The following is a 13651-nucleotide window of genomic DNA, read 5'->3' as shown; positions in this document are numbered from 1 at the left end:
CAGCTCGAGGCATATATAAGATATCTAATACCTTTAACTGAGACTAACTGAAACTAGTAGGACTAGTAACAAGAGAGGACACTGTTGATAACTATTGCATAGTTGGCTTCGTTTAGCCGGGTTGAGCAACCATACCGTACTTTAAATACATCTTTCAAAACACTGTCCTTGTCCATATACACATAGTTTCATAACGTAAATCTATTCCTTTTATTAAGAGGCTTCTTGTTAATAATTAGTAGCTTGAAAAGAGCTGTTGGGCCATGAGACGCTCTATAATAATTTGCTGGATCAAGACGGCATTTAAATGCAGCTTGAGGAATTGACAGTGTAGCCAACTACGCAACACATTCCTTCCATAAATATTTTAACCTAAACGTCCATAATTTTATTATTTGGTCTGTTTCAGCTTAGTAAAATGAGGTATAAATTATTTATAATGTTATATATAAGCTGTGAAGATAAGAAATGGAGGAAATGTCAATAAAGTGAGGGGTAGGAGTGCGTGTGGGGGAAGTGGCAAGAGTGGAGGGCGGTGAAGGTCGGGCGGGTCGCAGACGACACCTTGAGCCCTCACAGTCGCCGGCCGGCTCACTCTCCTCTCGTCTCTCCTCACTCTCGCCGCCCCTCACGCGCCTCCCACACCTACCTCACCATGGCCAAGTATCAGATTGTTATGGTGCGTCATGGCGAGAGCGAGTGGAACAAGCTGAACAAGTTCTGCGGGTGGCACGACGCTGAACTGTCACAGCAAGGTGAGTGCTGACAGCGGCCGGGGGGGGGAGGGAGACATTATAGTCTTTATTACAGTATATCACGAGTACCTTACCTTGCTTTACCTGATGGGGGGCTCTAGTGGCACGGGGAGATTGTACCTGCTTCTGTTGACAGGACTGTCTTCCACTGTCTCCTGCAGGTATTAGTCTGCTTCGTTCTTGTCTAAATTGGGAATCCCGGGCGGGACGGAAGTGGTTGGGCATGTTTACTTTCACCTAATACCCCTGTCCACCTAGTATTAGATGCTTTTGGGTTGGAACCTCAAACCCCCAGCAGAGTAGTAGGCATCCATCAGTCTCTAGAGACCAGAGTTGGGTTCTGGTTGTCGGTCAGGCGTAATATTTGCTGCACACAAAGCCAGGGGAGGTTGAAATTAAAATAAGTTTATTGAGGTAAAATACACAAGGATGAGGCAGCTCCACACTATCCTCGCCCCGTCCAGTACATCGTGTTAATACATACATACATGGACACATCACAAACAATAAACATATTGCTGAACATTGAGACAGGGTGTTACGGGGAAGAAGTGGTTACCCGTGCAGGGGGTTTGGTCTAATGAGGTTTGACTGAAAATAGTGGTATTTAATTCCCCCCCCCCCCCCAATCTCTCGAAGGTCCTTTCTATAACATTATCCGAGCATTTCAATCTACCAGCCTGGCCCATTGTCGTGTGACACTGACTGGGGCCCTGAACACTACGACTTGAGAAAATTATAAAGGTCGATAAAAATCTGTTAAAGGGGCATATTACCCGATTTTTAATATCGACCAAACTTTTTTTTTTTTTTTTTTACTAGTTGTATACAAGACGGGCTGCAGCTGTTCTACGTTTCGGTATCGCACCCTAAATAGAGGGATTTTTGTTCCAATGAATTTTACATTCAATAATACTCTATAACCACAACTTTCAAATGAAATCATTTCCGACATTCGTCTATCACTAGCATATAATAGATTTGTATAAAATGGATTATCCGAAATGTTTAGTTTTACTAATACAAGTAGTCAAAGGTTCCCAGAAATGTGCCAATATTTCATGTTTGCAAATATTTATAAAATCACTAAATGAACTTAGGAATAGTTTTACAAAGGTTGTAGATGTAAACTCTCTTAGGTGTAAATTGGGGAAAAAAATGAAGTTAAAATTGTTACTTGACAATAAATTAAATCGGATTCTGCCACCTGTGGTTGAAGTTGACTTCAACCAATTTCCTCAAAATTTGCATCCTTACAGATAGGCTTACGTTCTGCAAGGTGTATAATTTTCATGCAAGTCGGCTGATAAAGTAATTTTTTTTGGGGGTGGGATCGGGGGGGGGGGGGGGGACTTTTTGGCATAACACTAAATATTAAAATGCTTTATTTTATGCTATTGTGATAGCTTAGTCATACATGACTTCAGCTGACACACTTAATAATTTTTGACCATTTTTGGAAAATTTGAAAAGTCATTAAATTTTTTTTTCGCCCTTCCTATTTATGCTATGATGCTGAGACTTGGGCTAGTTGAACCCAAGTTTATATAAAACTAGTCCAAAAAGTTTGAAATCGAACCAGTTTTCGTTTATTGCATATTTTCAGCATATGGCCTCCTTCAAATCCACCTCCCACTATATTCCTCTTATATTAATATACAGTACATAAATACTGTTAGGTAGTACAGAACATGTATGACATTCATCACATCTGCAGGAAGATTTTCTGATCGGGGAGAAAAACCACAAGCCAATATGGGTGGGGGACTTATTATTTTATAGAAAACTGCTGTACCACAATATAATTAATGTCAAAGTATAACAGGAAGCGTATAACATGGTAAAGCAGTACTGCAAAGATGCATCTAAAGAGAATAAATCGTAGCACATTAAAAACACTATCGCGCTCCCGGCAAACATTAAAAAAAAAAAGCGGTATGTGCGCACGGCATTTGAGCGGCGAAACCAAAATGTGTGTACTTTTTACTCTCCTGCCATTAGTTCTCGAGCTACGTATTTCATTTTGGTAGCAATGTGTTCGCAATAAAATTCTCTAGAAGAACATGTGTAAAAAAGGTCACCAAAGGTAGAGGTATACCAGCACCAAATAACTACATAGATGACTCGCCGTGAGCGCCAAACAGCAACATGATGTTTCTACTCTTGGGATTGTTAACTCTACACTTGTCCTACAGTGGTAATTTTGGTATCACGGGACTCGCAATGAAATTCCCAACGCAGAGATATGACTATAAACGTAGAATCATGGTAGCAGCCCACCCGCAAGAGTGTGGGAAATGACCGAACTGTTACCCGGTATCATTGACGCGACGACACATGCGCGATACGGCGCTTTAAAGTTTATACTCGCTTCACTGTCCTGACATCATTATTCTATGTACGTCATTCATTTTTGTGCCAATGTGTTCGCAATAGTGTTCTATGAGAACCAAGGTAAAACAGAATAAAGCGTAAGTTAGATTAGCGCCATATATAATATCCAGCTGATATGTTCAGCTGGAACATATCAGTGAGATTCAAACACCAACGAAATGTTTACTGTTTGTAAACTCTCTACTTGTTGCACAGTTATTTTTGGTTGTACATTGATCGGCATAAAATTCCCTAAACACGCGTGCATATAATACATATGGGGGAAGCCTTTCCAGTATAAACGCCTAGTCGCCCAACTGGAACCCGTTTGGGACACTCGTACACACACCCGCTACACCCAAAAAAATTTCTATGAAGTTTAGTCTACTTACGGCAGTTTGTGATGGTGTTCGTTCTGGTATCAAAATACTCGCAATAAATTATACTACACAAACTTGGACCAATTATGTGTACTTACCAAGGAAAAGCCGATTGTGGAACAGTAAGTCGAGCATTTTTTTCCACTCCTCCATCTTCAGGTCAACATTCCTGAAGTTGCTCAACAGATGTTTCGTAGGTGGAGTGAAGCTGTTGCGGGTGGTTACTCCTTCACCACCCAATACACCCTTTTCCGGTGGTAATTGGTGTAGCAGGGAATAACAGTGCAACATCACAGGTCTTGCATCCTATGTTGGTGTCCTTCCTCTTACCTGACCATGCAGGCATGGCACCCGAGACGTTTGGGCAGTCTGTATAGTTCGTTTCAGTTTGTAGTTTAGCAGATTTTCAGAATCAACAATACGCCCTTGTCTTCTCGGTGTAGGTGCAACACTTGAGTCGGTCATCTGTCAAAGCTGTCTCGTCAAATGGCTGTGTGCCAGACATCTCTGGTTCTGATTCTGTTGCTGCTTCAGCTTGAGGTGTTCAAGTAAAACAGAGGCCGCCTCACACCAGATGGTCCAAGAGTTTGCACGGAGTCAGCATAGGCAGGACCTGTCATCATTTATGTCTGGAGCATGCTGCAAGTGTTGATGTTATTGCTGTTTGAGGCCACTCTTCTGGGCCCCAGTGTAATAGGAACCAAATTGCCACCTTGTGGAACTGTAGCAATGTTAGCCTCTTTTGATCAATGGTGTGGTATTTGTACAAAACAAAGGCATTATGCAATGCCATTTGTAGAAAATAAAACGTTATCTTCTTTGTCCACTTGTGAGTTTTCCTGATGAAATGGTAATACTTGACCATTTGATCGAAGTGGTCCACACCTTTCATGAACTTATTGTACTCGCAAATTGCAGTAGGTTTGTTCACTGTTACCTGTTGTAGTCCAGTTCTATCGCGGTTGTGAATTAGTTTCCTTCGCTGAACTTTGTGTGTGTGCATTGTGGATGTTGGTAATGATTGAGACCACTTGCTTGTCTTTCCACAGTAGGAAGGTGTTATCTTTGTGGCAGTATACGGTGGTATCCAGTAGAAGTCTGCCCTTGGCTAGAGCTTGCAAGCAATTCCCTTGGGGTGCCACGTATTAGTCTAGTTGTGCCACATGTGTAGACACAAAGTTCTCTCAACTTCTGTTAGGGTGAGAGTTGTAGTAATTATCCATGTACAGATGGTGACCCTTGTTCACTAAAGGCTAAATCAACCCCGTAACAGTTTCCATTATTGTCTTGCCAATACCTGAATACATGTCGGTCATATATGTAGCCAGATATTGATTCTGCAAGCATATATAGTTTCACACCATACTTGTCTGGTTTGTACACTTTGAACGAGAGTCGGCCACGCCATTGTACCTTAATCTAAACAAGACTTTCTTGGATGTAAACTTCTGCAAACCTTTGTTTCAAAAAATCCATCACTGGTCTCACTTTAACACTTTCCTGCAACCGGCAAATAAAAAAACTTTCCCCTAGTGCGCGCGGCGTTTAGAGCGCTTAAGAGGCAACACCGAAAAGTGTGTACCATTTTGACTGTCCTGACACTAATTGTTGGCGTACGTATTTAATTTTTGTATCGGTGTTCGCAATAGAATTCTCTAAGAACATGCCTAATAAAATGCCTCCAAAGCATAAGGTATATCGACACCAAATAACTACCGAGATCACTAGTCGAGAGCACCAAACGGCAACAAAATGTTTCTCTCTTCATGGTTGTGAAGCCCACAGTTGTCCTACAGCGTTAAATTTGGTATCGCTGGCATCGCAATAAAATTCTCTACACGGACATATGCATATGAATGTAGAATCATGGTCCTTGCCCACCCGCAAGAGTGTGGGAAGTGGACCCGGTGTTACCCGCGAGCGCACAGGCGACGACACATGTTGGAAACCACACTTGGAAAGTGTGTACATTTATAACTGTCCTGACTTTAATTTTCTATGTACGTATTTCTTTTTGGTAGCAATGTGTCCGCAATCACATTTTCTAGAACAGACGTATAAATATTCAACACAGCATATGTACGAACTGCACCAAATATAAAACTGTTGATCAATATGCGTGCGGGCCCAAAACGAACGAAATGTTTTTGTTTAATGTTTGTAAAGTTTAGACTTGTCGAAAACCGATTTTATTTGTAGGACAGTGATCGCAGTAAAATTTCCTACAGACATATACATATGAAATAAAAGTATTTGGCCTGTATTGGCTGTATGAACGCCGAAAGGGGACCCCACTGCAACACGCCAGCCACACCCAGAGCCACACCCGCCACACCCGAAAAAATACTTAATGATTTTTCCTGTTTACTCGTAGAATTTTGTGATATAATGTTCTGGTAAGAAAAAAATCTCGAATGAATTGTCTACAATACGTATACAGGCATACCTCAGTTTAAGAGTTTAATCCGTTCCTGGAGACGGCTCGTATTCCGAAAACTCTTATTCTGAAGCTAATTTCCCCAGAAGAAATAATGGGAAATGAATTAATCCGTTCCTGACTACCCCAAAAACCCCACATCAAACTAAATTTTTATACCTAATTCATCTAAATAAACATACAAAACTGTTAAAGCTATTATTTGCTGTTGAATGCTGTAGGCGTATGATAGATGGTGAGGAGAGTAGTAGTTACTGTTTGGAAGGGGAGTCCCCTTCCATTATCACATCAGGCAGTGAGGACTTCACTGGTGAGCACACACTGGCACATTTTGCCTACATACCACTAGGATTTGTTTCTTACTAAGAATCTGTCTAAAGGCACTTGTTTTTCCCTACATTTTAACACTTGTCTGTAGTAAGACATTGCATTGTCATTTAAAAGGTCAATGCAACGGCCTGCTACAGCTTTATCTGGGTGAGTTTTTTCAACAACTTTGCAGTTCTACTCGGCTATCAGTTGAGTAGTTTTTATACAAAGTGAATGCATTGTGCAAAGCCATTTGCATAAAATAGTGATCTTGGTCGATTTGTGGGTTTTTCTTGCAAACTCGTAATACTTGACCATTTGATCGAAATGATCAACACCTTTCATGAACCGATTATAATCACATATGGCCTTGGGTTTGTTCACCGTCGCCAGTTAGTCTAGTAGTTCCGTCACGTTTACGAATGCGTTTCCTACGCTGTACCTCAGTGACTGCATTGTGCAGATTGATGACCGAGACGACGTGCTTGTCCTTCCATACTATAACAAATGTTATCCTTGCTCCTGTGTAGGGTGGTATTGCTTGCTAGTTTACCCTTTGCCTGTTGTTGCAGATCCTTGGGTATGCCACGTTGCAGTCTTAAGTGTGCCACATGTGTAAACACAAACCTCACGTAACTTCTGTCAGGGTAACAGAGTTGTAGTAGTTATCCATGTAGAGATAACCCTTGTTCACTAGGGGCCCAATCAACCCCATGGCAGTTTCCACTGTACTTTTTCCAATGCCAGAATGTCAATCATATATGTAGCCTGATGTACCTAACATATGCAATTTTATACCATATTTGTCTGGTTTGTTTTGATTGTAGACCTTGATAGGCGGCCTCGCCATGGCATCGTACCTTCATCCAGACTAAATTCTTTCTTTGGAACATGTACATCTGCAAATTTCTTGGTAAAATATTCCATCAATGGTCGCACTTTTATCAACCGGTCACTATTGTTCTCAGGAACTGCTTTGTTATACGTGTGAAAAAACTTGGCAATATGTTGGAACTGCCTAGATGACATAAACACGTTGAAGAATCGAGCATGCCACAGCTTGTTTGCCAGTACATCCTCATCGTAGGGAGCTAGATTATCCCCATTAGTAGGCAGGCCCAAAAATCTGGCCATTTCTTTTACAGATGCTCGTTTCCACTGATTCCTTGAGGTTTCAGAAACCAGATGTGCGAGGCATACAAATTAGTTTCAACGGCAAGATATTCTACCAACGCTCTCGTAAAAAATATTTGTATGAATTGTAATGCAGTCGTTGGTTTGGGGATTGTTAGGCCTGGGTTTGCAGTAAAATCATAAACGATGGGAGCAGTGTTGCTACGACTCCAGGCATCACCTCCCTTAGGCCCTCTTGGTACTGGACGTGTTCGCTTTTCGCGTGACGGGGCTGGTGCTTCTACCTCTCTCTCGTCCTCGCTCATCGTAAAGCTATGCTGCTCACTTGAGGAAAGGTCATATAGAATATCACATTCGGGGTCATCAACCTTAATATCGGCATCTTCTGCCTCCGATAATTCCTCAACAAGGCCAGGAATCTTGGAGGGGGCGAGCTTGACCCCACGATACTACTTATAAATCAGTTAACGGGTCTTGTCAGATTTCTTGGCTCCTTTTTGCGTACCACTGCTTGTGCCTTGTCCGGGATCCATGGTAAACGTATTGAAAGGGTTAAACACACGAACGAAAATAAATGCGTAAAACGGGTCAAGTTTGGCGCGCGAGGGGAGACTGGCGTGGGCACTTCTCATGACAACAAAACAATGGGCCGACCATGTGACCGTGTAGGCCAAGGTGCCATGCAGCCTGTGGGAGAACAGGAATTTCATGGCGCGCATTATAAAAGTATCCCCAAGTAGATCGGATAGAAAATGGAATTTATAAACATATTTTTTCTAGAGACTCGGTACCACGTCCCTTATGCGGACACGAGATAAAAATTGGTGACGATGTCTGGCACCACCGCTGCACGAAAGTGTTAAAATTCACCTTCCATTATATTCCTCTTACATTTCTATATACATTAATACTGTTAGGTGGTACAGAACATGTATGACATTCATCACATCTGCAGGAAGAGTAAAATTGGCAAAACCAGCCTATAAACTATTTTTTTTCCCTATGTACACTATAATTTCTTCACCAGAAGCATTCATTAGCAGTCCGTGACGTCAGTGGTAAAACACTCGCTCGGTGCCTTGCGAACGCTTTGGCCTGGGTTTGTATCTTGGCCGGGGAGGATTGACTGGGCGCCAATCCTTAACTGTTCTCTGTTCACCCAGAAGTGAATGGGGTACCTGGTTGTTAAACGATTTGGTGGGTCGTATTCCATGGAAAAACGTAGGATTAAGGACCTGCCAGAAATGCTCTGCATGCTTGTGGCTTTAAAAGAATAAGAACTGTGCGTGTAAAAAAAAAAAAAAAAAAAAAGACCCATACCTCGGAGGAAAATGGGAAGGGTGGAGAGATGGTGGCAGAAGCAGGTCGAGAAACGGAAAAAAGAAAGGAAGCGGAAGGAGCTGGTAAGATGGTATTAAGGAAATAAAGAAAAATCCAAAATATTTCTTCACATATGCGAAATCAAAAGCAAAAACCACTGCCAGTATTGGACCTGTTCGTACAAGTGAAGGTTCATACACGGAGGATGACAAAGAAATTAGTGAAATCCTAAAAAAGCAGTACGAGGACATGTTTAGCACTCCAATAAATAACATGAAAGTGGAAGATCCAGACAATTTCTTTATGCAGGATATTCAAACCCCTGTAAATATAACTGATATCAACAAGAGCGCACTAAATTTTGAAAGAAATTGAAAACATGCTTATGCACTCGGCCCCTGGTCCAGACTCGTGAAATTCAATATTTATAAAGAAATGCAAAGTGCCGGTAGCACAGGCACTCGGTATAGTGTGGAGGAAGAGCTTGGACACGGGAGATACCAGATGCACTTAAAGTAGAAGACATAGCCCCTCTACACAAGGGAGGGAGCAAAGCATTGGCAAAGAATTATAGACCAGTTGCACTAACATCGCACATCATAAAAGTATTTGAGAGAGTGATTAGGAGTCAGGTCACCAATTTCATGGAGACCAATGATCTTCACAACCCAGGCCAACATGGATTTCGAGCGGGAAGATAGTGCCTCTCACAGCTACTTGAGCACTACGACAGTCACCGAGGCATTAGAAGAAAAACGGAATGCTGATGTGATCTACACGGACTTCGCAAAGGCTTTCGATAAATGTGACCATGGCGTGATAGCATACAAAATGAAGTCAATGGGAATAACCAGTAAAGTAGGATGCTGGATACTCGGTTTTCTGTCAAACAGGACTCGGCGAGTAACGGTCAACCATATATAATCTAGTCAAAGTGCAGTTAAAAGCTCTGTACCTCAGGATACAGTCCTTGCACCGCTGCTTTTCCTTATTCTCATATCAGATAGACAAATAAGTCACAGCTTCGTATCATCCTTTGCAGACACAAAAATCGGTGAAAATTATCTCGGCTGAAGACATTGAAAAACTTCAAGCTGACTATTAATAAAGTTTTTGACTGGGCATCAGAAAATAACATGTTTAAGTGATAAATTCCAGGTACTCGGGTACGGTAAAAATGAGGACCTTAAACATAATACAGAGTACAAAACACAATCAAATGTACCTATAGTAGGAAAACGGCATGTAAAGGATTTGGGAATAATAATGTCTGACGACCTAACGTTTAAGGAGCATAACCAAGCAAATATTGAGACAGCCAGAAAAATGATAGGATGGATTACGAGAACTTTCAAATCCAGGGATCCCATCACAATGGTTGTACTCTTAGTCACTTGTGTTGTCCCGTCTTAAGTACTGCTCAGTACTTGCTTCCCCCTTCAGAGCATGAGTGATTGCTGAAATAGAGGGAATACAGAGAACACATACGGCACGCATAGACGCAATAAAGCGCCTAAATTATTGGGATCGTCCCAAAGCCCTCCAAATGTACTCGCTAGAAAGACGACGAGAGATCAAATAATATACACCTGGAAGATACTGGAGGGCTAAGTACCAAATCTACACAGTAAAATAACAACATACTGGAGTGAACGATATGGAAGAAAATGCAGAATAGAACCAGTGAAGAGCAGAGGTGCCATAAGCACAATCAGAGAACTCTGTATAAACATTAGAGGTCCGCGGTTGTTCAACGTCCTCCCAGCAAGCATAAGAAAAATTGCCGGAACAACCGTGGACATCTTAAAGAGGAAACTAGATTTATTCCTCCAAGGAGTGCCGGACCAACCGGGCTGTGGTGGGTATGTGGGCCTGCGGGCCGCTCCAAGCAACAGCCTAGTGGACCAAACTCTCAAAAGTCAAGCCTGGCCTCGGGCCAGGCTTGGGGAGTAGAACTCTCAGAACCCCATCAACCAGGTATCAACGCTCGGTAGTTTAAGGCAGCAGCACTAACTGAAGTAGAAAACGAGGGAAGAACTTCTGGCGCAACCAACAGAAGAACGCTTGGAGAAACTACCGAGCGTCTTACCAGCTCCTTCCGCTTCCTTTTTTTTTTCAGTTTCTCGACCTGCTTCTGCCACCATCTCTCCACCCTTTCCCTTTTCCTCCGTTTTTTTGAGGACGCCTGTCGGGTGAGTAATTCCCTGTTTTCCCCCCATTTGATCGGGGGAAAAGGGGAGGGGCACGTCCGAGAGTTTGTTTCCCGAACCTTGCTTACCATGGGTGTTGGATCGGGGGCGCCCCCTGCTGGATGTCCTGGAACGCTCTTTTGAAGGCGGAGATTTCTGTCTGCGGGGGCTATGTGATGTCCCCCTGTTTGTGGGTGTGTTGCTCCTGTTAGGAGTGTTCCCTGTTTTGGGGTTTCTTGGGTGGTGCCAGGTTTGCGTCCCATCTGGTGGGGGGGGGGGGTCATCCTCGGATGCTTACCTTTTTCGTTTTTTTACCTGGCTGTTTTGCCTGTGGTGGTGGGTTGTGAGGTTTCCTACTACGGCTTTTTGACCGTTGTCGGTGCCCTTGCCCTTGTGTTTTCAAGGCTTGTGGTTGGGGTACTTGTGGGTTTATTATGGATTCGTCAGTGTCCAGGGTAAAGTCCCAGACTGAGGGGGTTTGAAATCCCCTCTCCAATCTTTGGAGCCCCTGGTGCAATTATTTTGAACACTGATTCCCTCAGGGTTAAACGTGTCAGTCTGGGGGATTTTCCTAAACTCACTGTATGGCACCGTACGTTAATTTTTACCAGTATTTTCCCTGAGAAGGGGTCTGGGGGTGCTGTACAGGTGGCTTTTGTTCGCCTATTGTATGCTGACCAAAGAATTGCCACTATCTTCTCTCGGATACCCTTCCTCTAGGAGGCACATGACTATCTTCTCTATTCTGGTATGCTCCCTTGTTATGGATGCTTTTATAATAAGGGTAAAAAGGGCTGCTGATTCCCTTGCGTGCCCGTCAAAGAAAATCTCTATCTTTCCAAGGCACGAGGGAGGGGCATGTCCACTGAGAAGAAAGGAAAAGTGGGTGCCAGAGTCAGGAAGGCTGGGGCTTTGTCCCAAATGGCCATTCTCTGTATCTGGCGCAGTCTCTCGGGTGGTAAAGTGTAGAGAAAACTGGTCGCAGGATTTCAGTCACTCCCTGTTCCTTCCCTGACAGTTCAATGTCTACAAAGGGGCGTTCCGAGAGGCAGAGTTCTCTAACCATTTCTGTAATGTTTGACTTCTCGGGCAAAATGTCTGGAGCGGGTCTGGCAAATGGGAGGGATTGTAGGATTTTGTCCCAAATGGCCGTTCTCTGTATCTGGCGCAGTCTCTCGGGTGGTAAAGTGTAGAGAAAACTGGTCGCAGGATTTCCGTCACTCCCTGTTCCTTCCCTGACAGTTCAATGTCTACAAAGGGGCGTTCCGAGAGGCAGAGTTCTCTAACCATTTCTGTAATGTTTGACTTCTCAGGCAAAATGTCTGGCGCGGGTCTGGCAAATGGGAGGGATTGTAGGATTTTGTCCCCTGCTCCTCCCCATACTCAAGCCTCCGCCCATAGGCTGGGTAGTGCTGCCAAGGGTGGGGCGGCTGTGAGGTTCCTCTCCAGGTCTTTTACCAGGTCTGACCACGCGTCTGCTGATTGCACAGTCAGGTTGTCTACCAGGCCATTGGGTGAGATGGTAACCTAGGAGGCCTGAGGTTCAGTCTGCGTCTGGGTTTGGACCTGGATTTGTCCCTGGGGTGGGGTCTGTGCCGAGAGGGGGGAGGAATGGAGTGAGGGAGGGGATTATTTGTAGGGAGGAGAGGGATGTGTCTTGGGGGGGGGGGGGGGGGGGGTTTTCTCGCTGGTTCCCTGCTTGTTGCCCGTGTGACTGGGTGTTGTGGTTTCGGGTAAGGATTCATGTCTGTACCCAATGAGAAACCCTGGGATTTTTGTACCTGGTCTGTTTGTTCTAGGGTGTGTGTGTTGTTCACTTGCCCTATTGTGACCTTGCGTGGCCCCCTTGACTTACCTCGGTTTGTTGTACTCACTTGTACACAGTTTGGTATTGAAGAAGTCTGGTTTTTTCCGTGGGTTGGTGGGTTCCTGTTGTCGGCGTGGTGGAATTCTTGGTTTTACCTCTGGAGAAAAGGAATTTCAGTATGGGTGAAGGAAACCACTTTTTTTTTTTTTTTTTTTTTTTTTTTCTCGGGGTGGCGGTTTTTAGGTTTCGATCACAACACTAGGGAGTGGGCGGTCTCACTTCTAGCTTCCCTTTTTGTTTTTTGGAGGGGAACAGTTTTTTCTCCAACACACGCAAGTAACTGAACACTATTCCTGCGGTTTTGTTGTATCACTTTCTACGAAGTACCTATTAAAACTGATACAGCTGTTTCGTGTTGCCCGTGTGAACCACACTCATCAGTCCGAAGGAGACTCCGCTGATGGTTGTGATCTTGCCTAACTTAACTCTCCCTTTTTATTCAGCTAACGGGTCAGATAGTTTTTTTTTTTTTTTTTTGCCCTAGATTGATACATTTTACAGGATTTAGTGACAAGTGAAACACCAATTCTTTAGTAGGCCGTTAGGGTGACTGCAACTGCCTTGGGTCTAGGATTTCTTATAGAATCGTGCTGGTTAGGGGTTTGGTATTGTCGTCTGGCATCCTTCCCTGAAATCTGGAAACCTTGGGGTTCCTTCTGAGACAGTCCACAGTGGGCCTGGGTCTTCACCATATCTGATACGGGTCCCAGGCTTCTTATGTTAGTATTCGTGGTCTCTCCTCTGGTTCGTTCACCCCTGGTTTTGTCTGGACCTGTGTTAAGGAAAAGAAGAAACGGGTACAAATTGTTACGTTCGATTCGGGGGGGGTTTGACTTACCATGGAACAATGTCCACTGCAGGGGCGGAGTCCCTGGATAGGGAACAAC

The 13651-nt window shown here is 43.7% G+C and overlaps 1 protein-coding gene across 1 annotated transcript in view; it reads left to right on the top strand.

Annotated features, from left to right (window-relative positions):
• Positions 1-523: 523 nt before the first annotated feature.
• LOC123758415 (phosphoglycerate mutase 2) overlaps positions 524-13651 on the top strand; it is an 85768-nt gene continuing 72640 nt past the window's right edge. The window contains exon 1 of the mRNA XM_045742803.2: positions 524-755. Coding sequence (XP_045598759.1) covers positions 656-755 — 100 coding nt within the window. The 5' untranslated portion in view covers positions 524-655. The remainder of the gene's footprint in view (positions 756-13651) is intronic.

The sequence above is a fragment of the Procambarus clarkii genome, chromosome 11 (genome assembly GCF_040958095.1).
Source record: "Procambarus clarkii isolate CNS0578487 chromosome 11, FALCON_Pclarkii_2.0, whole genome shotgun sequence".
NCBI classification, from domain to species: domain Eukaryota; kingdom Metazoa; phylum Arthropoda; class Malacostraca; order Decapoda; family Cambaridae; genus Procambarus; species Procambarus clarkii.
Note: the sequence above shows the minus strand (reverse complement) of the source record. Positions and strands in the feature narration are given on the sequence as shown.